This window comes from Mytilus californianus, unplaced genomic scaffold (assembly GCF_021869535.1).
Source record: "Mytilus californianus isolate M0D057914Y unplaced genomic scaffold, xbMytCali1.0.p SCAF_7, whole genome shotgun sequence".
Taxonomy (NCBI): Eukaryota; Metazoa; Mollusca; class Bivalvia; order Mytilida; family Mytilidae; genus Mytilus; species Mytilus californianus.
This window is the reverse complement of record NW_026262723.1, coordinates 41,943,589-41,966,004: the sequence shown is the minus strand read 5'-3', so window position 1 is coordinate 41,966,004 and position 22,416 is coordinate 41,943,589. Positions and strand designations below refer to the sequence as shown.

Below are 22,416 nucleotides of genomic sequence, written 5' to 3'. Positions count from 1 at the left end.
TTGTTCGGGTTTTTCATTCTTTTTTGGTTTTTTGTTTAGCTTGTCAACGTTTGTATTATATTTTGGACATTCAAATATTTTGGAATCGGACATCACTGAAGATACATTAATTGTCGAATTGCGCATCTGGTAAAGTCAAATTGGTACCGTTAATGTTTTAACTGTAGATTGGATAGCATACAAGTATTTCGGTAAATTTTCCCATAAAAATTGTCCTCTACATTTGCTGTTGGACAATTGAAGTCGAGAAGAAGAGGAATTTCCTACAGCTTACCAGAAAATGTGACAAAACATAAAAAAAAATATCTTTTAGTCCAACAGGACATCAGCTTTTATATATATAAAAAAGATTAATATCCACGATCTTCTACAAATTTTACTTGGGATGTCAATTTACTCATTTTAATCCTACACGTGCATTTGCGCTCACGGGTCATGCTCTGAGAGAACTATAGTGCGTGCGTAAAGATCAGTCCCGCAGAGACCATGTAAACGTTTTGAACTAAATTGTTTTTATTTTTAGACAAATAAGAATACTTATGAAATATGTATTTAGAAATGAATTCTATAGGTTTAAAACAGAAACAGGTATGGCTTAAATTTTTGTATAAAGCATGTCCAGTTTTCCAAATGAATTTGTAAAAAAGTCAACAAACTCGCGAACCAAGCACACGGAAAAAGAGACATTACATTTAATGGTGTTAAAGTATAAAAAAAAGTTTAAAACATTCACAACAATTTACAAAGCCAAAATGATGATTTAGCCAAATGGTAAAATCTCTTTCAATATTTGCGTGTCATTTATTCTACATAACATCGATTATAAAGATTCATATACAAGACAGTGAAGTAGCACTTCATATCTTTTGTCTTAAAGTACTTATACAAAAGAACTAGGATAAGATGTTGTATGTCTACGGTAATATAGATAGTCTCAAACGTCCATAATCATTTATGTTATACTTAGATAAAACTTACAAATTTAAAAAACAAAAATATATCACAGCATGCTAATCCGTGCAAATATAACAAACTAACTTACAATTTTAAGGTAGACTATATCGTCCATATGAGCTTTGTTTTTCTGTTTAGCTTTCTTCATGGCTGTATCGTAGATGAAGTTCTATACTAATACTATAGTGTTTATGACAATCTTGATAAAAAGGAATGTGTGTCTGTCGTAGAAGATAATGATTCATGTGAGTCTGTTTTTAGGAGCCAAAGATGAACTAGGAAGTAAATTGCACTAGACATGATTAAGGTGTGATTCTTATCGATAAGTATTACATTAAACACGAATACTGGCACTCAGTACAAAACATGAGAATCTACCTTACATACTCATCAAAGTACTGACAAAACATGCAAGTCTACGTGAGACTACTTAAAATATGAATAAAAGAAGGTGTGGACAGTACGTCGATGAGACACGAACAAAACAACACAATAAAAAAGAAATAAAGAAAAGTACAAGAATATTATTAATCATTCTGAACTCGTTTGAGTGTGGAAAAGTCGCAATCTAACCGCTAGAACGGCGGGAGTTTCAGTTTAAACAATAATATCTAATTTGTTTGTTTGTTATTTTCTAATAATTCAACAATCATTTCTTCTGACTGAAATAGGTCTTTTCCAATATTTGGTCCTAGAAATATTGACAAGAACGAAATTTTCTAAATGCAAAAATCAAATTATATTTCGACATACCATTTTAGTTAAAAGGAAATGCTGTGTACGATAACTAAACAGAAGACACGCACATGCTTACATGCTAATACTTGAAACATATATCACATTACAAAAGACATTTGCAACTATTTCAAGTATATATATATCGTATAAAAACTTTGTAATTGAATATAACTATATACCTGACAACCATTTCAGAAGCGGATCCAGAAATTTTCATAAAGGGGGGGGGGGGGGGGGCACTGACTGCCATAAGAGGGGTCCCGCTTAGTCATTTTTTCCACAAAAGGGGGGCCCGGGCACCCTGCCATCCCCACAAATCCGCCTCTGCATTTTCTCTCTTAAACAATTTATATAGTAAATATTATAATTCCCGAGTCATGAGTCTACACAAAAACTGCAAATGAATTCACCAAACACTTAAAAACACTAAAACACTAAACTCTCAATAGACAATTTTTTGTTTAGCGCGAAAATAAGCAATGCGTACAGTGCAACGTAATCTTACGTAATACAACAGTTCAATCATGTAACATATGCACTTTTACTTAATTTCTCTATAATTTATTATTCATTTGCAAATCTAGTTATGAATAATTTTTTGCTGTCTTTGCAAACAATTAAAGTAAATCATTTTATGTATTAAAACTTCCGTTTTGTTTCTTTGAATTTCAAAACTTTTTTACATCAAAAATAACATTTTTGAAGTACATAAATATTTCTCAAAGTTTAAAAACTAAATTTATAAATCAAATTAAATTTGATTTTCAGAACATTGCTGACACGTGTGATAAACAAAGTACAATGTTTTTTAAGCCTGTGGAAGATAGAGATGAAACGAAAACGATATATTCGCTATAAGATGATCTTATCATTGTCCTTCTTTACCAACATTTATAGGAAATAATTATATTGATCGTGTTGCTCAATCTTTTGGGGTTTTTTTTTCGTGAAGTGTTTTGTAAACAGCTGTTTGTCTTTTGACTTCTTTTCTTTTGTCCATTATGTTGTCTGTCTTTTTACAGCTCATGGTTTTAGATTGCCGTCCACCATGGTATCTTCTTAAAAAAATACTTGATACAACTGGTGGTCATAGTCTCGAAAATGTACAGACATATTCAAATGTTAGTGTTAGTAAAACACCTATGCATTATTAAGGTTGTCAAATTATTTTCAAATATTGTCCTTGCAGTAAATTCAAACGTGTTGCAACATTCAGCTCTTAGTTAATCTATCCATGTTTTTATTTCAATTTCGACAATTAATAATTTTTTGTTTAGCACGGAAAATATCGGCCAACTCAACGTTTATGTAATCTGTTACTTTAAGGAAAATTGATCTGTGATTATGCTTATAAAGTGTAAAAGAGGGACGAAAGATACCAGAGGGACAGTCAAACTCATAGATCGAAAACAAACTGACAACGCCATGGCAAAAAATAAAAAGACAAACAGACAAATAATAGTACAGATGACACAACATAGAAAACTAAAGACTAAGCAACACGAACCCCACCAAAAACTGGGGGTGATCTCAGGTGCTCCGGAAGGGTAAGCAGATCCTGCTTCACATGTGGCACCCGTCGTGTTGCTTATGTTATTTCAAATCCGGTAAATAGTCTAATTCGGTAAGTCACATTCGTGAAAAGGGAAGGGTATTGTAGTTACGACATAAGGAACATATCCGATATCATCTGTGAAACGGTTATTCCATAACGTCAACCAACTCGTGATGGCGTCCGTAAAATTGACGAAGGGATGATTTCAACTTCACTCCTTGGAACTCTTGGCTTAATAGCTTCCTTGTGAGCAGCAATCCTCTATCAAGGAAATCATGATAGGAAACACAAGCCCGGGAATATCGTATCAATTGGGAGATATATACTCCGTATGCAGGCGCTGCTGGAATGTTGCTACATAGAAATGGAAAGTTCACAATTGGGAAGCTGAAATCATCTCTTTTGTCGTAAAGTTTTGTTTTCAACCGACATTCATTGTCAATTTCTAGATGTAAGTCAAGATATGAGGCAGACTTAACTGTATCTGTATTATCCTTTATCTCTAGTTCGATGGGATAGATTCGTTCAACATAGTCACCAAATTTTGTATTATTTAGTGAGAGAACATCATCTATATAGCGGAACGTAGAGTAAAAGGATATTGCTAACTTCTTATCTTTCTTCCTAAGAAGTTCCCGTATGAAGTCAGCCTCATAAAGGTACCAAGGGGACATTCAAACTCATAAGTAGAAAATAAACTGACAACGCCATGGCTATATGCCTACGAAATGCAACATTGCAATCATGTAACATTTGCACTTACCTAAATTCTCTATAATTTATAATTCGTTCCCAAATCAAATTATGGACAATTTTTTGCTGTTTTTGCAAGCAAATTAAAGTAAAATCATTTTATGGATTAAAACTTCCGTTTGTTTTCTTTGAATTTCAAAACTTTTCAAGTACATGAATATTTCTCAAAGTTGAATGACATGAAATCAATAATTAATCTAAATTTGATTTTCAGAAAGTGCTGACACATGTGATAAACGATGTCCAATGCCTTCTAATAAAATTGAGAATGGAAATGGGGAATGTGTCAAAGAGACAACAACCCGACCATAGAGCAGACAACAGCCGAAGGCCACCAATGGGTCTTCAATGCAGCGAGAAACTCCCGCACCCGGAGGCGTCCTTCAGCTGGCCCCTAAACAAATATGCATACTAGTTCATTGATAATGGACGTCATACTTAACTCCAAATTATACACAAGAAACTAAAATTAAAATGATACAAGACTAACAAAGGCCAGAGGCTCCTGACTTGGGACAGGCGCAAAAATGCGGCGGGGTTAAACATGTTTTTTGAGATCTCAACCTATATGGGAGATAGAGATTGGTACGGAAACCATATATGTCGGTCTTTCGTCCGTTAATGGTTTTAGATTGACGTCCACCATTATATTTTCTTTTAAAACAAACCTTGGGAAAACTGGTGAAAGCAAATCATTGTCTCGAACATGTAAAGGTGCATTTCGATGTAAGGCTAGGTAAAAACCTACTAAAGATATCTGGCTTTTAATTTAATACACCAGACGGTGTACGTCTGCTTACGGCTCATCAGTGGCATTTAAGTCATAACTGTTGGAAGGCCAAAATCAATGGATAAATTGAAGAGCATTGAAGACCTAAATCCCAAAATAAAAGCAAAAGTGCAGATATGAATAAAAAGCAAGAGTAGTTTACGTTCAAAACTCATCAATCCATTTTGATAACATACAAACAAAGCGGAATCACATAAACTCCAAGCGGAGTGAGACTGGGTATGTTGACATTGTAGGCGTTGCCTATTATGCTTGCATTAACCACCATCCGAATCTAGGTTTAAACTAGAATTCGATGAAATATGGACTATGGTTTACATTGACAAATACATGTCTTGTATGACAATAAATCGATGTTTCCATCATGTCGAAACCTTAAATCATTTTTGGTTTTAAAGAATAGCTTATACTTTGCACAAAAAGACAGACTAAGATATCAATAAGAATTCTTATAAACTAAAAAGTAACTGTAGCACAGAGCAGCGACTACACATGCATAGTTTGCCTATAACAATTCTATGTGAACTTTATCAAAAAAAATCAGTATCAGTATCCAAAAATCTTTGAATGCAAACAACAGAAATCAAGCTTAGGTAATTCGATTATCCACGAGAAACTAATATTATAGCAATGACCATATGACAGTAAACAAATTCTGTCTCGATTATCATCTCCCAAGTGGTCGACCATATCGATGAAAAATTAAACCCGATGTAAACTACACAGATTTTGGAGCACTTTTTTAAATGGGTGCACCGAAGGAGTAAGGTGAATGCTGATATTTTTTTATTGATTGTGTCTTAAAAAAATATTACATTAGTAATCTTGAAATTCCATAATATCTAACATAAATCGCTTTCGAAACCAGTGGCAGTTTAGGTCAGTGGTATAAATGATAAAAATTTACCACGAAGGTTTCCTGCAATTAGATTAACAGTGACACAACATTTATTCTATAAAATAAAAGCAGCTTAGACTTCATAAAAACCTAACAATAGTTAAGTTCGGTATTTTGTATAAAACTGTAGATGATGAAAAAGAGGCAACGGTTTACAGTAGTTTACAGATGTATAAAACCCGTAACTCCATTTTGATAATATGCAAAACCGGTGTAAACCTGAGGGAAATCCCATGAACGCAAAACGGAACAGGACCAGTTGCGTCGACAGCGTAAGGGCTATTGTTGTGTTAAATCAACCGACATCTGACTAAAACTGCTAGACTAAACCAAAATTTAACATTTGTCTTATTGGGTAATTTGTATAAAAACTACCGCTGATATTTACTAGTTTCATGTAATGGTTTTATTAGATGTTGTCTTTAGATCTTGTATTGCATGATAGTCTTTGTCAAGTTTTCGGATAGTATTCCATGTTTCATTATAGGTGGCTTTATTATTATATACTATTCTAGCTCTGATAGTTGTTTTGTACTATTATCTTAATGTCTATCCAAAGTAGGTCTGAAATATATCTGTCAAAACAATTTGGATTACATATCTATCTGTATATTATTCAGGCATCTTGCAAATCATTATGACAGACGAAGCATCTGGGATATGCTTCCCTGGTCTGAAATATAACTGTCAAAACAATTTTGATTACATATCTATCTGTATATTATTCAGACATCATGCAAATCATTATGACAGACGAAGCATCTTGGATATGCTTCCTACGATAGATTTCAGTCTTTAATTATCATACAAGAAAGATTATCTTCCTTTCTTGCAGAGAATACAAACGCGTTAAGTTTGATAAAACCAAAACCCTTGAACTAAGTTAAAATTATGTTTCAGTTAAAGACGACCTTTAGCAAATATATCTTAGTGGTATATGTTCGTGGTCTTTTTTATCGAACATGGATTTCATCAAACATCTTCAACGCAAGAATTATCACTGCTAATGATAAAATCCTATAGAAAAAGTCTCAGTAAATAGTAGGTTAGTGGTCAGTCGGTCAAGCTGACAGACCAGTCATAGAACTGTTGGTTAGGCATTGCTTAACATGAATGTCATATATACTCTATCTTTATTAAATAAAACCTGTTGATCTACCAGTTTTTTTTTTGGATATTTTACGGTTCCTGTCATTCTTTCAAGCTAAAACAGGTGTTTATGAATAAGGAAAGATTTAGTTCGACGAAGAACAGTTCTAGATGAGCATTCTAAACTTTTAATGTTATAACTCCGCGACATTGAATGAAATTACTCCAGGTATTGATTGAGAACTTTTATGAAAGGTTCATTCCATAAATTTTCCTTTTAATGATTTTCTTTTTTCTTTTTTTTTTCACTGTCCCTTCACAAAATGATTGATTAACTCGCGTCATCGACTTCTGCTTTAAATCAAAGCCATCCACTAGTCATTTTATTCAGAACAGCTCTGTTCTTTTGGATATTTATTTCAAACATATTTACAGTATTTATGCATTTCGTTTTTATCATTTTAACTTGGAATAATCTCAGTGGACTAATTAGAAATCAACACAAGTCTTCACAAAATTGCCAATATATTCAACAAACAATTAAAAACACCAAACTCTCACTAAACAAAATGCTCAAAGACTTAACTGACAAGACTACTAAATTAGTATAAGCACACTATAGTTATGTTGTACATAACCCTCCCCTTTTCCGTCCAAAAGTTAGTGTCAGTAACCTCGATGAGGGTTCAGTTTACGAAATATAAGTTGGATGGATTTTTTTTTTTTCATTATTTAGTTATATAACCATCTAGTCCAACAATTTTACCTTCATCTTCTGACCAGTTGTTAAAATGAAATGACTTCTAGAATGTAACGTTATCTTTTATGGTTTCATTAGATCTGAAATGGAGTTTTATCAAAGTTTTCAAATTATTTTGTTACTATATATGATCTGTCACTTTCGATAATTAAGTATTATTGTTTAGCGCCGAAACTAACAGGCAATTGAACATTTACGTGACCTGCTATTTTAGGCCACATCGTCTGTGATTATGAGTTCTAAACTGTAATGTACACGGTAGGTATAGTGTCCGGCTAGGATCGTGGTTTTTCGAGTGATTTGATCGGGTTTTTTCGAGTATGACCACTTTTTTTCGAGTGAATATGATTAAAAATGTAAACAAACAGACTTACTTTCTGAAAAGACGTGATATAGAAGCTTGAGTTTAATATACAAGGATATACAAAGTGTGTTAGTATTTGAGATAAAAAGATATTATCAATCCGACATTATTTTTCGTTCAAAAAGTTTAATTTAGCCTTACAATGCTTTTATTCCAAAAAACAGAATAAAGCCATTTTTATACAAATACCAATGCAAACGTCGATGGAAATGCATACATGGAATCCATATATCCTTAGATATACAGACACTTTACAAAAATTCTTGTTGTTGCATTGAAATACGATATTTTGAGACTAAATTCATTTCTATGTGTTCGGGTTTTTTCGAGAGCAGTCCGGGCTTTTTCGAGTGCGTCCGTGTTTTATCGAGTGATTATACAAATTTCCTATAGCGTAGAATGTTGTGTGTCAGTGTATTTACGTTTAAAAACAATAAAAAAAAGGGTTCAAATTATGTACTTTTTAAGGCACGAAACCAATGCATTCATCAGTTTAATAAAGGTGTACTAACACTTAGACTTTATAAACAAATATCAGCCATCTGTATATATTGTTGTTTGTCACATCTAATAAATTACATGTACAGTATATATTCATGATGTCAACAATCTAATGTAAGCATAGACAATTTGGATTGAGACGTACGTACAAAGAGTGAATTAAGCTGATGAATTATTCATTTCATTGTTAACTATATATATATGAAATTTAATTCAGATGTTATTGTCAATGGTAATAAAAACTGGTCGGATAAAGTGTCTTTTAGTAGAATATTTTTTATTACATATAAAAAAAGAAGATAATGAGACAACTCTCCACAAGAGACCAAATGACACAAAAATTAACAACTATAGCTCACCGTACGGCCTTCAACAATGAGCAAAGCCCATACCGCATAGTCAGCTATAAAAGGCCTCGAAATGACAAATGTAAAACAATTCAAACGAGAAAGCTAACGGCCTAATTTATGTAAAAAACAAAAACGAAAAACAAATATGTACACACCAACAAACGACAACCACTGTATAACAGGCTCCTGACTTGGGACAGGCACATACATACAGACTGTGGCGGGGTTAAACATGTTAGCGGGATCCCATTTTTTCTGATTCTTCTCTGCTGTCCAGTAGGTTTCTTACTCCGTTTTTTAATAAACAGCTGCGCCATGGGAGCATGATACGCTTGATATCAAACTCGCCGGAGCATCGTTTAATATTTTATTGAAATTAAATAACTCGAGTTGATATCAAGCGATGTCCATTATCACTCGTTATGAAACCTATAAATAATTTCTCAATGTCATATCAAAAATTTATAAAAAAAAATAAAAGGGAGGTAACCTTAATCTATATAAAGCAGTCACCAAAGTTTCATGAAAACTCCTCAAAGCACTTTAAAAATATTGTCCGAAAACTGTAAAATCACCCCTTTTTAGCTCACCTGGCCCTAAAGGGTCAAGTGAACTTTTCTCATCACTTGGCGTCCGTCGTTGTCCGTCGTCGTCCGTTAACTTTTACATTGTGTCGTCCCGTGATGATCAGATATATACGTCTAGAGTTTTAATTGCTGTTGAACAGATCACAATCTGAGCAGCTTAATAACTGTATTTTAATGTTAAGGATAGCGGATCATGTGCAACGCAAACATTATTAACAGAAATCTTCTCCTCTAATATTTATAGAACAAGTTCATCATAGATAGAGATAACTGTAAACAGCAAGAATGTTCAGTAAAGTAAGATCTACAAACAAGTCACCATCACCAAAACAGAGAATTTTGTCATGAATTATATTCTTGTCTTTAATGTAGAAGAGTGTCCATTGTTTAATATGCACTGCAGCACATAGACCAAGGTGAGCGACACATGCTCTTTAGAGCCTCTACTTTGTTTAATAAAATCCAAAACTCGAAAACGTAAAATCTAAAATTTATAAAATTCGAAAGGGAGGATACCTCAGTCAATAAAAAAAATTCAATGAAGTTTCATGTAAATTGGTTACAGCCTTTTTGAGTTTTGTCCGACATGCTGACGACGAACGGACAACGGTATACCATAATACGTACCGTATATAAACTCCGGGGTTCACCACGAAAAATATTATTAACTGTGACAACAAAAATACCATAAAATGAAGTTGAAAAGATTATGAGTCTCCTGCACTATGTTCTTAAGACCTTTTTATAAAGGATCCAATAATTTCTAATTTAATACTGGAAAGTTGTGGTAGAACGTTTTCCGAACAGAAAACTTGCATTAAATTAAAAAAAGGTTAATTTTGAACAACGTAGTAATATGTTTTGGTGATTTATTGAGAATACATGATATTTTCATTCATTAAATTACATTTATATACTAGAAAAGTCATTTTTTAAAGTCAGAAATAACTTTTTTCTTAAAATTTTCGTTAAAAAACCCGGACCATTTGTTAAAAAACCCGGACGGTTTCACAGTTCCTTCCGAAAAAGCCCGGACAATAACAAACACTGAATTTAATGGTTAAATACAAGGAAATTGTGCTTCTTTGTTACTCAAAACATGTATAGTATTCAAAATAAGATGGGTTGTCACGTAAAAAACTATTATAATTACGAATTAGTAGTTAATTGACCTGATCGCATGTTTTATCACATAGAGATAGAGATTTGAACGAAAACGATATAAGCGCTATAAAAGAGGGAAGAAAGATACCAGAAGGACAGTCAAACTCATAGATCAAAAACAAACTGACAACGCCATGGCCAAAAATAAAAAGACAAATAGACAAATAATAGTACAGATGACACAACATAGAAAACCAAAGACTAAGCAACACGAACCCCACCAAAAACTGGAGGTGATCTCAGGTGCTCCGGAAGGGTAAGCAGATCCTGCTCCACATGTGGCACCCGTCGTATAAGATGATCATATCATAGTTCATCTTTACACACTTCTTTATGGGAAATCTTATAGTTTCTTCGTGAAGTGTTTGTATACTGCTATTTGTCTTTCACCTTCTTTTCGTTTAACCATCGTGTTGTAGCTGTTTCTTCTGCTCATGTTTTAGATTGCAATCCACCATGATATCTTCTTTATCAATCCTTGGGACAACTGGTGATTGCAAATCATAATACCGAAAATGTATGTTAGTGCTAGTAAAAACTTTTGAAAGATACCTGGCTATTAATTAAATACACAAGATTAGGAGCGTGTCGTCTGCATAAAGCTCATCAGTCACAATTGAATCATAACAGTTGGAAGGCCAAATCAATAACGAAGTTGAGGAGCAGTGAAAACAAAAATTCAAAAAAATTAGTGATGAATTTGAGGCAACTGCACTTAACAGACATTCAAAATACATAAATCCATTTTGGTAACATACAAACCATGAATTAAACGTGAGGCGAATGTCGTGAACAAAACTGAACGAGACCGGATGTGCCGACAGGATAAGAGTCTCCTGAATCTAGGGTTGAACTAGATGCACTATGATTAAAGGCATCAAATCTCTTTCTAATATGAAAATCAGTCGATGCCTCCATGGCGAATTTTTAAAATACTTTGGGTTTATAAAATAACTTAAACTTTTTTCAATATAAACCGAACAAGATATAAATCAGAATGCTTATGAACTAAAAAGTAATTCGTGTACAGAGCAGCGTCTACACAGACAGTGCATGATTGCCTTTGAGAGTTCCATGTGAACTTAAAATTCAGTCTCAGTGTCCAAAATCTTTGAATGCAATTACCAAATCAATATTTAGGTAATTCGGTCATTCATCAGAATCTTATGTTAAAGCAAATTACCAAGACCATGACGGTACAAAATATTCTATTCCGATTATCGTATTCCCAGATGATCGAACATATCGACGAAAAGTCAAACCGATTATCGGCAAATATTTGGGATCACTTTTAAGATGGGTATATGCACTAAAGGATTAAGATGATTGTTAATCTGGAAATTCCTTAATTTCATAAAATTAACATTTATCGCTTTCGAAACCAGTTGCATTTCAGTGATACAAATAATAAGAATTAACCACGAAAGTTGCCTGGAATTAACTTCAATAAGTATATACTGTTCTAGCTTTAAAATTTGTTGTACTATTATCTAAATGTTCATCCAAGGTAGGTCTGAAATATAACTGTCAAAACAATTTGGATTGCATATCAATCTGTATACTATTCTGACATCTTGCAAATCATTATGTCAGACTATGCATCTGGGATATGCTTCCCATTGTAGATTCTAGTGTTTAATTATCAAGCAGGAAATATTATCTTTCTTTCTTGAAAAAAAAATACAAATGCATTAAGTTTGATAAAAAACTAAAAGCCTTGAACTAAGTTTCGATAATGTTTCAGTTGAAGACGACCTATGGCAAATATATCTTAATGGCATATGTTCGTGTTATTTTATCGAATGCGGATTTCATCAAACATCTTCAACGCAAGAATAAACAGTGCTAATAATATGAATACATATATTAAGTATCAGTAAATTGAAGGCTTGTAGAGTCATCACACGACATTAGTCGGTCAAGCTGACAGATGTATCACGTAACTGTTGGTCAGAAATTGTCTAACTTAAATGCAGTATTTACTCAGCCATTGTTTAATATGTTTTGATTTTTTTATCTACCAGATTCTCCTGGGACATTTTAAGATTCCCATCATTATTTCAGGCTGATACACATGTTTAAACACGAGGAAAATTTTAGGTCGAAGTAGAACAATCCTAGAAGAGCATGCTAAACTTTGAATGTTATGACACCGTGACATTCAGTGAAATTACTCCTGGTAGAGCACTGCTGTAAAAGATCTTGAAGCTGTGAAAATTGATATCAATTTTTAAATGTTTGAAATCGATTGCACTGCTCGCGACATGTTGCATGCTAAACTTTGAATGTTATGACATCGTGACATTCAGTGAAATTACTCATTGTAGAGCACTTCCGTAAAAGATCTTGAAGCTGTGGAAATTTATTTCGATATAAACGTATGAAAAAGAATTCATTTTACAACAAGTTTTTCTGGAACAATTGTATCATCTCGTGACCAAATATTTCAGAGGCCAAACACATAAAACCAAAAGGCATTAACAGAACAGCAACAAAGGTTTGAGCGCGAATTTAAAAATTATTCCAAATACAATATTTGAGAAACCAAAATTCCGAATGGTTTTTTACACAATACAGCTAACAAAAAGTAAAATATAAAAAATTCCGAACTCCTAGGAAATTCAAAACGGAAAGTCCCTTATCAAATGGTAAATCAAAAGCTCAAACACATCAAACGAATGGAATACAACTGTCATATTCCTGACTTGGTACAGGCATTTCCTTATGTAGAAAATGGTTTTATAGCTAAGGTAATCTATTTCTGAGGTAGAAAATCCATTGTATTTCGAAAAATTCAAAGTTTTGTAAACATTTTTTTTTTATAAATGATGTCAACACAGAAGTGCTGCTTATACCCTAGTGTATAATTAATATCTCACAATCACTACAGTCTGTGCATAAAAGTATGAGGAACTAAAACATCTCTCAATATAAGTGATGTAATACAAGTATTTGTACTCAGAATTATGATAATATTCTGTGACATTGCTTTTAGCGTGAACCCCCTGAGGGGTTCACGCCTATATGTTGATGAGTTTTGGTAGTTTCTATGGGCAATTCGGAAATCTTCGGAAACAAGATTCTCGGAACCGCTCAAAATTTTTCGATCATTTATACAGGTAGTTGTCTATGTCTTTGATACGGTCCCTCTATGGACAGGCTACCACGTGACATTGTGTATTTCAACAATCAAATTTCATTTGTAGATCGGAATACTGCCAGACCAAGAGAATATTCATTAAAATTATCAAAGTAAACTGAGACTAAATTTATCCTCAATAGAATATTATTGAAAATGTTATACGTGTATTATTTCCCAAAAGTTTGAACAGTGAACACATTTATCAGTGTTTATGAAAATTATATGCAACATATGAGCATCAAATTGGCAATGAGCAGGAATGCGAACACATAATTTACTATCTAAAGTTTAAACGGTAGTGAATGAAAAGTACTTGCATGGTCTAAATCCTTTCATCTCATAAAAACGTCATTAATATTTTACAATAATCAAAAAAAAAATTAATAACTTGTCTACGTTAATTATTTTATACTGTTTTAGTATGGTTTTATAAGTCTCTGCTTATATTTTGTACGGCAATATATTCATATAGTGAAACGTAAGACTTTAAGAAGAGATTGATTTGATACAGTGATTGCTTTGTGTTTATTGATATTATATTCTTAATTTTCGAAATAGATTCATTAACAAGAATGTATGTTAATCAAATTTCGATTCTTTTTTTTTGTTTTGTTTTAAATAGTTCAACCTTAAGGCTTCTAAATCTTTGCAATATGGTACGATTTTGAAAATTGTATGCATTATGTTGACCAGCTATCCTACACACGTCTTGATACATATCTCACTGTTCACACGACACACTATCGGTTTGCGTTCAACCATATTCTGGATTAAAGGGCAATCCGAATTCAACTATTAAACATTATATTTGAGCCTAGACTAATATATGTGTTGACGCAAATGCGTATTCTTATCGAGAGTATCAGTGCGTATACTTTCTATTTACTATTTCTTTCGCAAGAAAACCACATGCGTGCATAAATATTAATTTCACTCGCGAATGTAAATTTTCTTATCTATATTCCGGACACGGCAGTAAGAGCTTCACATGTGACGTTCAAGCATGGTCATCATTAATTAAGGTATTCTGACCTCTAGCTGTTTCTTTTTTTTTTTAGTCACTGTCCTTTTATAAACTTTGACATTTTCGAAATGCTAAGGATTTTCTACGCCAGGAATAGATTCCTTAGATTTATTCGACAAAACCTTTGTTTAAAAATTTTTGGTCTTCAACTTCGTACATATTTGGCCTTTTTAACTTTTTTATTCGAACGTCCTTATCTTTTGTAAACTAAACTCGCGTCTGGCGTACAACATTTTAATCCTGGTATCTGTATATGTCTACATATTTTTTTTATATAAATTGGTTTCTTTTGAGAGTATGTTCAGGTATTCATAAAACTTCTGAAAATAAGATATTCTTCAAAACTAGTTTTCATGTAGAATATTTGGATTGATTTAAGTAACTTCAGAAAATCCTTAAAATTTGAGATGTTTTATAAGACCAAAATACTTGTCAGTATATAAGAGGTCCCAATGAAGCTGGTATATAACTCGCAAGAAAAATAGTCGAAACCTTCTTATAAGATGCCACATGGTTTCACTTCACATGGAAATTGAACTTTAAATTTATCTATACAACATATACCATGAGTACAGCCAGCTTCAATAACGAGTATAAGAATAATTGAAGGCATCCAGGAAACAAAATAAGAAGATATGATAGATAAAATAAAATGCATCCAGATTATGAAGCAAACCGAGTGCTTAAATCTATATTGCGATTGGTTTGTGCAATTTGAATTAGACATCCGATTTGCAGAAACTAGGATTTGCAATAGGATTAAGAAAAAAATGATGCCTTAAAAGGTAAATTCAAATATAAGCTGTATATATACACTTTTCTATTCACAACTAAAATCCAACATTGCTTTCTATTGACTTGTGCAAGAATCTATACACAATTACATAGTTTCAATAAAGTTGTTTTAACCAGATCATTACCTCATTCTATTCACAGTCAATTATTTCAAATCAAAAGCAAAAAAAAAAATCAACAACAATTGTTTGATGACCAGTCAACTTGCTCGTGTTCACGTATTGCTTTTCTTTTCTTAAAGAAAGCAACTTGTTTCAGTATTAATCAGAATTTTGATAAAAAGTAAAATAACAAAAATACCGAACTCAAAGGAAAATTAAAAACGGAAAGTCCCTTATCAAATGCAAAATCAAAAGCACAAACACATCAAAACGAATGGAAGACAACGGTCATATTCCTGACTTGGTACAGGCTGTAATATTATTTTTTTCAGTATTAATCAGAATTATGATAATATTCTGTGACACTATTGTTTTCAGTATTAATCAGAGTTATGATAATATTCTGTGACATGTTTTTTTCAGTATTACGTTACAGTTATTCTATTACATTAGTCCTACAATATAATACAATTTTGCGAAATATGGCGTTCAAAAGAGTTTACGTGAAGGAAAATAATCAATCTATCTGTTTCCATTTGGCAGTAATCATTGGTTATGTAATTGTATCATATTTCAAAATTGCACGGAAAACCGACCATAAAGAAGACAAAACATTACAAGGTTATAAACAAATGATTAAGTTTGAAAAAAACAGGCCTTCATTTGGTACACTTGAACTAAAACATGTATGTTAACTATTCATTATCTTTTGTTGATTTTTCTTTGGTCATGGTGTTGTTTGTTTTTTTTTTTTTTTCAAATCACTGGGATTTTTTTTTTCATTAAGCCCCTGGATATATCTTCCCTGCTTTATAGAGAGGAAAATAAAACTATTCTAGAATGGACCTGAAACAGACCTATATCTGGTATGGGGAATGCGTCAAAGAGACAACAACCTGACCGAAGAGAAGAAAACAACCCAAGGCCACCAATGGGTCTTCAACACAGCGAGAAAATCCCGCACCTGGAGGCGGGCTTCGGCTGGCCCCTAAACAATAATGTATACTTGTTCAGTGAAAATGGACGTCATACTAAAATTCCGAAACATATAAATGAACCAAAATTTAAAAAAAAAAAACATACAAGATTGACAAAGACAAGAAGTTCCTGACTTGGGACAGACGCAAGAATGTGGCGGGGTTAAACATGTTTTGTGAGATCTCAACCATCCCCGTATACCTCTAGCCAATGGGGAATAAACAAACACACAGCAAAACGCACAGTAAAATTCAGTTTAAAAGAAGTCCGAGTCCGATGTTAGAATAGGTAACAGAAGAAACTAAGCAAAATGACAATAATCAACATAAATGAACAAAGGACTACTAGCAGTTACTGACATTCCAGCTCTAGACCTCAATTAAACTGATTGAAAGATTATGTCTTCATCATATGAAAATCAAGCACAATCCCTCCCGTTAGGGGTTTAGTATCATACCATCATAAAATATGCAAGAAGAACATAACCCGTATCATGCCAACAACTGGTTTTAGAATAATTGTGTTTATTTCCGATGCAGAGACCCTATGAGTGAATCAATATTAATTTTTAAAAATGCCATCTTTGATGACCTGACAACAGTATCGTAACTATATCCCTTCTGAATAAGTCTGTTGAAAGGTTTGGTTAGCTTTTGAGGTTAATGACGACATTGTTGTGCTTTGTATAGAATATAACCATAAAAGATTGGATGTGAAATACCTGAACGTATAAGATGTCTGCACGTTGATTAATATTTACGAATGATGTCCTTGTACCGATGATAAAATTTAGTAAATGTTTTGACAAGTTTGTGATATCGATAATCCTGGAGTAATAATTTTTTAGTAATACAGAAATTTCTTTCGTTAAAATCAAATACGTTGTTACAAACACGAGCGTATCGAACACGTTGAGATATATAAACACTATTAGATGGTACCAAGGGAACGTCACCATCTAAAAATGGATAATCATCTCTTGTATCGTAAATTTTAGTATTAAGCTTTCCGTTAAAGATATAAATATCAAGATCCAGGAAATGGCAGTGTTCATTGCTAGTATTAACTTTATTTAAAGTCAGTTCAGCAGGATACATCTCTTTTAGTTAGTGTACATACTGAAGTCGTCATTATTGAGAGCCAATATATCATCCAAATATCTAAAAGTGCTATTAAATTTTTGTTTCAGATATTGTTTCGATTGGTCTTTGCTGATTTTAGTCATAAATTGTATCTCGTAACAATACAGAAACAGGTCCGCAATAAGTGGTGCACAGTTAGTACCCATTGGAATTCCGATAATTTGACGATATACGGAATTTCCATAGCGAACAAAAATGTTATGTAGTAAAAATTCAAGTGCAGTTATCGTATCAGAGCAGGTCCAATTGACATAGTTCTTTTGTTTGTTGTTACTAAAAAAAGACCTTAAAGAGTTTGAACTTTTGTTAAATGCCCATTTAATTAGGTATGTGTTTATTTTTTCCTTAATGATATTATGAGGCAAAGTGGTATATAGGGTTTTAAACTGTTTACAAATATTCTATTTTCGAAATACTAAGGGTTTTCTGCCCAGGAATAGATTACCGTAGCTGTATTTGGCAAAACTTGTCGGAATTTTAGGTCCTCAATGCCCTTTAACTTTGTATATTATATGGTCTTTTCTATGAACTTCTTGGGTCTCTCGTGTTACATTTTATCTTTTGGGAAATTTGCTATTGATGGCATCTTGGGTATAGTAAGTTTATATAGAGCTCTGCTTAACTTGGGACGAATAGGCTTGATAGGGTGTATAGACACCTTTTTATTATTGAAACCCAAATTTATGTTATAACCTCTAGGAAGCAAATGGCATATTTTACACTGTTTTAAACATAAATACGAATACAGAATATGTGGGGTACAAGTCATTGGGTCATCAACCCAACGACACAAAAATCTATAAGACGTTAAGAGGGCAAACTACAGATTTCAACAATCGACAGATCAAATTTTCTTATGACATTTCTCAGGATATGTCATGTTTTTTTTCATCGTTCATAACGTTGCTATATGATCTATTTTGAAATGAAGCTGCCGATATTAGATTCCTAAAATGCAAAATATCTACATCAGCAGGTTACATACTCTTCGCTAATAATATATTTCAACAAGTACCTATATTCTATTGTGTTTAGTATTCGGCTTTTTTTTTACCTTCTTCTCTTTGTTGTTATTCCGCTGGTCAAGATTTTAAAAAAGGGGAGAGAATCACCAAATATATTTGTCTGCGGTTTTCAAATTAAAGAATATGGTATCGGTCGCCATAGGAAGTATTCGTTAAAACTCTTGGATATTTAGAGCTTGATACGATATTGAGATCATTGACTCTATATATAAAAATAAGGAGATGAGGTATGATTGCCAATGCGACAACTATCCATCAAAGTTCAAATAAAGTGGATGTAAGCAATTATAGGCAATCGTACGGCCTTCAACAATGAGAAAAACCCATACCGTATAGTCGGCTATAAAAGGCCCCGACATGAAAAATATGAACTAATTCAATTGAGAAAACTATTAAACGGCCTAATTTATAACAAAAATATTAAAGAAAAACAAATATGACAGACATGAACCAATGACAGCCACTCAGTGATAAACCGGACTTGGGACAGGCACATGCAGAATGTGTGTATATGTTTTGTTGTGTTGTTGAGTTGCTGTTTCATTTACATATATATTCCGCATATCCTTCATTTCATATACACGATTTTGACGAACGTAAAACCAAACAGTTTATATCAATAACAGTTCTATATACAACTAGAATTGTGATTCATCTGATTAAAAAAGAGTACTGCGTAATTATATGTTGCATTACCTACATCGAATTAAGAATGGAATGTTTATGTTAATAAATACAGTTTTCCTGCTTGTAGATATATCAAGTTAAGTATTATTCTATTAGTAAACTTCTTGTAGTATATTTAGAATCTTGCCGCCCAGAAATCACGACAGTCTTTTAAAACGAGTAAGTGCCAAATTCCTTTGAATTCATTTCACGCTAGGACTTTTGTTTCAGTCGATAAATCCTTACTATAATTTTTATAGCAGTATCATAACTTCGAATGCATGTGTGTACTAAGGGGTTGTAGCAAGTTATGTCGTATTACTGACTATGTTACTAAAATATAAATGTTTAAACACGGCTTAAAAAATGCAAGTTAAAAGATTTCGGTAAATTTTGAGTATGTTTCGAAAAATGAATAAGAAGGACATTCTTAACAAAATCAAAATCCATAAAAATTCAAAATAGGAATGCATGATAATATGTAAACTTTATTATTGTAGTGGGGGGGGGGCATTTTTTTCAGCTGCCCATTTTCATTTCTTTTCAGAATTTCAAAGAAAAAATACGTCATCTTATAAAGATTTCAACACAAAATGATAAACTGTAAGATTATGTCTACAAAATTGAATTATAAAGATCCTGAAAAATTTCGGGAGGGCCCCACTGATCTATGGATACTTTGAATTCGAATTATGGAGATCCTGAACTATTTAAAGAGCTCCTAAGATACAAACATTTTGATTAAATCCGCGACTCATATCAACTGCAATACCTCTGCTTATAAACTTTATTGTTCCGTACGAAATTTGTCCCAAATTGTAACCAATCTTAAATTTCAAATGTGTATAAGTAAACATATATATGTACCAAACAGCACAGGATTGTAAGTGCAGGATGAGTTGTATTCAATATATATCAAAGCACTCACTAGCCATACGTTATACGAAAGCCTGCTGAGTGATAATACAAGTCTCGTCTTTTTCATATCTATTTAATTGATGACGATATTTGCACCCTTGTCGTATTGAACTTGAAGCGGAGTATACAATTATTGTTCATCCTTTGGTTTTCAAGTTCAATCTTCGTCGGCGATTCTAAAACTCTCCCTAAACCGGTGAGTAGATTTCTTTAAATTTTCACACAATTTATCAGTATTTGTGTACATGATCTATCAGTACATAATAACACGATCTATCAATACGTATGTAAACGATCTGTCAGTACTTATGTACACTATCAAACAGTTATTATGTACAGTACTTATGTACATTATCTGTTAGCACGTATGTACACGATCTACCAGTACTTATGTACACTATCAATCAGTTATTATGTACAGTACTTATGTACACAATCTATCAGTACTTGTGTACACAATCTTATAGTACGTATGTACACAATCTATCAGTACATGTGTACACAATCTATAAGTACATGTGTACACAAACCGTTCCGTACGTATGTATACAATCTATCAATATTTATGTACACAATCAAGTACTTACATATATGCAGTATGTATACGATCTATCAGTACTTACATAGTATGTACACGATCTATCAGTACGTATGTACACAATCTATCATTACTTATGTACAGTACTTATGTACACGATCTATCAGTACTTACATTGCATATACACGATCTATCAGTACTTATGTACAGTACTTATGTACAGTACTTATGTATACGATCTATCAGTACTTATGTACACAATCTATCAGCACTACTTATGAACTATTTCTTTTGCGGTCCAAATGATTTTACGGTTTCCATAACAATTAAGACATAGCATCTGTTATCCACTACTCCTCTTTGACCGTTGACAGGATTTCAATGAAAATTTGATAATCTTCAGCATGTGACTGTTGTACACTTTTGTAGTTATAATGAATTTTAAGGTTCCCGCATCAAAACATAGATATTTCGAATATCGATAGGGTATGTAAATTACTGGGGATAATATTTCCACATGCAAATTTGTTTTTCTTTTTCTCTTTTACCATGTTTAACTACATTGCTTCGAGGCATTTCATTTTCTCATTCAAAAGTTCGATAACTTTGAATTAACTATGAAATTTATTTGACATATTTCATGTTTATGCATGCTAGACGTGATGCACTCAGTTGATAATAATTTAAACCTTGACATACAAATCTTTAAAAAATGAATTGACATTCATTTCTTGTGTACGATTCAAATGAAATTAAGAAACAAACCTTTGATATCTGAATACAAGAATCATTGAACTTGAATTAATTATTTATGCCACAGTATGATTATCAATATGTAAGTTCTTTGAGGTTACATGAATTTAAAATATAAAAATTTTGTCATGAGAAATACTATACTAAAATTTCATATTTATTCAATGTGTTCACCTTTTTATTTGCGCTTAATTTGCATTTTATTCGGATAATTACTGGTACGACCAATTTCAACCATTTCATAATTGCAATATTAATTCTAAAATAGTCTTCGTATATATTTACAAATTTTGAAAAAAATATATATGTTTTTTTTATTTCCCAACTACAAATGTATATGAATAAGCTGAGTATATATATACGCTTTTGGGGAAAAACACAGATATCAAAGGAATTGCCCTTCTTGTACTCTTCACCTGAAGCTCATCAACGCTTTAGCTAACGTAATGCCCATGGGTAAAACAAAGATCTGGATCGTTATTGGATGCATAATATGTAAACAATTCAGTAGCCAAATAATTATCACCCCGGAAAGAAATAGGGTAATGCATTAATTGGCCGAAATCAGTTGAAATACTATACGGATTCTAATCAGCTATTAACACATATTGTATGTATAATATAGACGTGAATAAGTAAGTGATATCAATCAAAGATATGGGTAATGTATTATCTATCACAAGCCGCACGCTTCATGAATAGTAAAAGAAAAATCACGATTTTTTAACGTTCATGCAGCGAGGTCTTACAGAGTCCAAAATGAACAAAAAAAAAACAAAACTGTTAGCTATCTGTGCTTCAAAATATCGTCTGTATAGAGGATATCACACT

At 32.6% G+C, this 22,416-nt stretch overlaps 1 protein-coding gene across 3 annotated transcripts in view; it reads right to left on the bottom strand.

Annotated features, from left to right (window-relative positions):
* Window positions 1-22,416, bottom strand: part of LOC127709483 (calmodulin-A-like) — a 50,179-nt gene that overhangs the window by 24,920 nt on the left and 2,843 nt on the right. The window contains exon 1 of one of the 3 annotated variants that reach the window (XM_052215076.1): window positions 1,043-1,249. The exons of 1 other annotated variant lie outside the window; for it this stretch is intronic. In XM_052215076.1, the coding sequence (XP_052071036.1) occupies window positions 1,043-1,102 (60 nt within the window). In that variant the 5' untranslated portion in view covers window positions 1,103-1,249. Of the gene's footprint in view, window positions 1-1,042; window positions 1,250-22,416 lie in introns of those variants that run through there. One more of the 3 variants, XM_052215077.1, reaches the window with a different exon arrangement.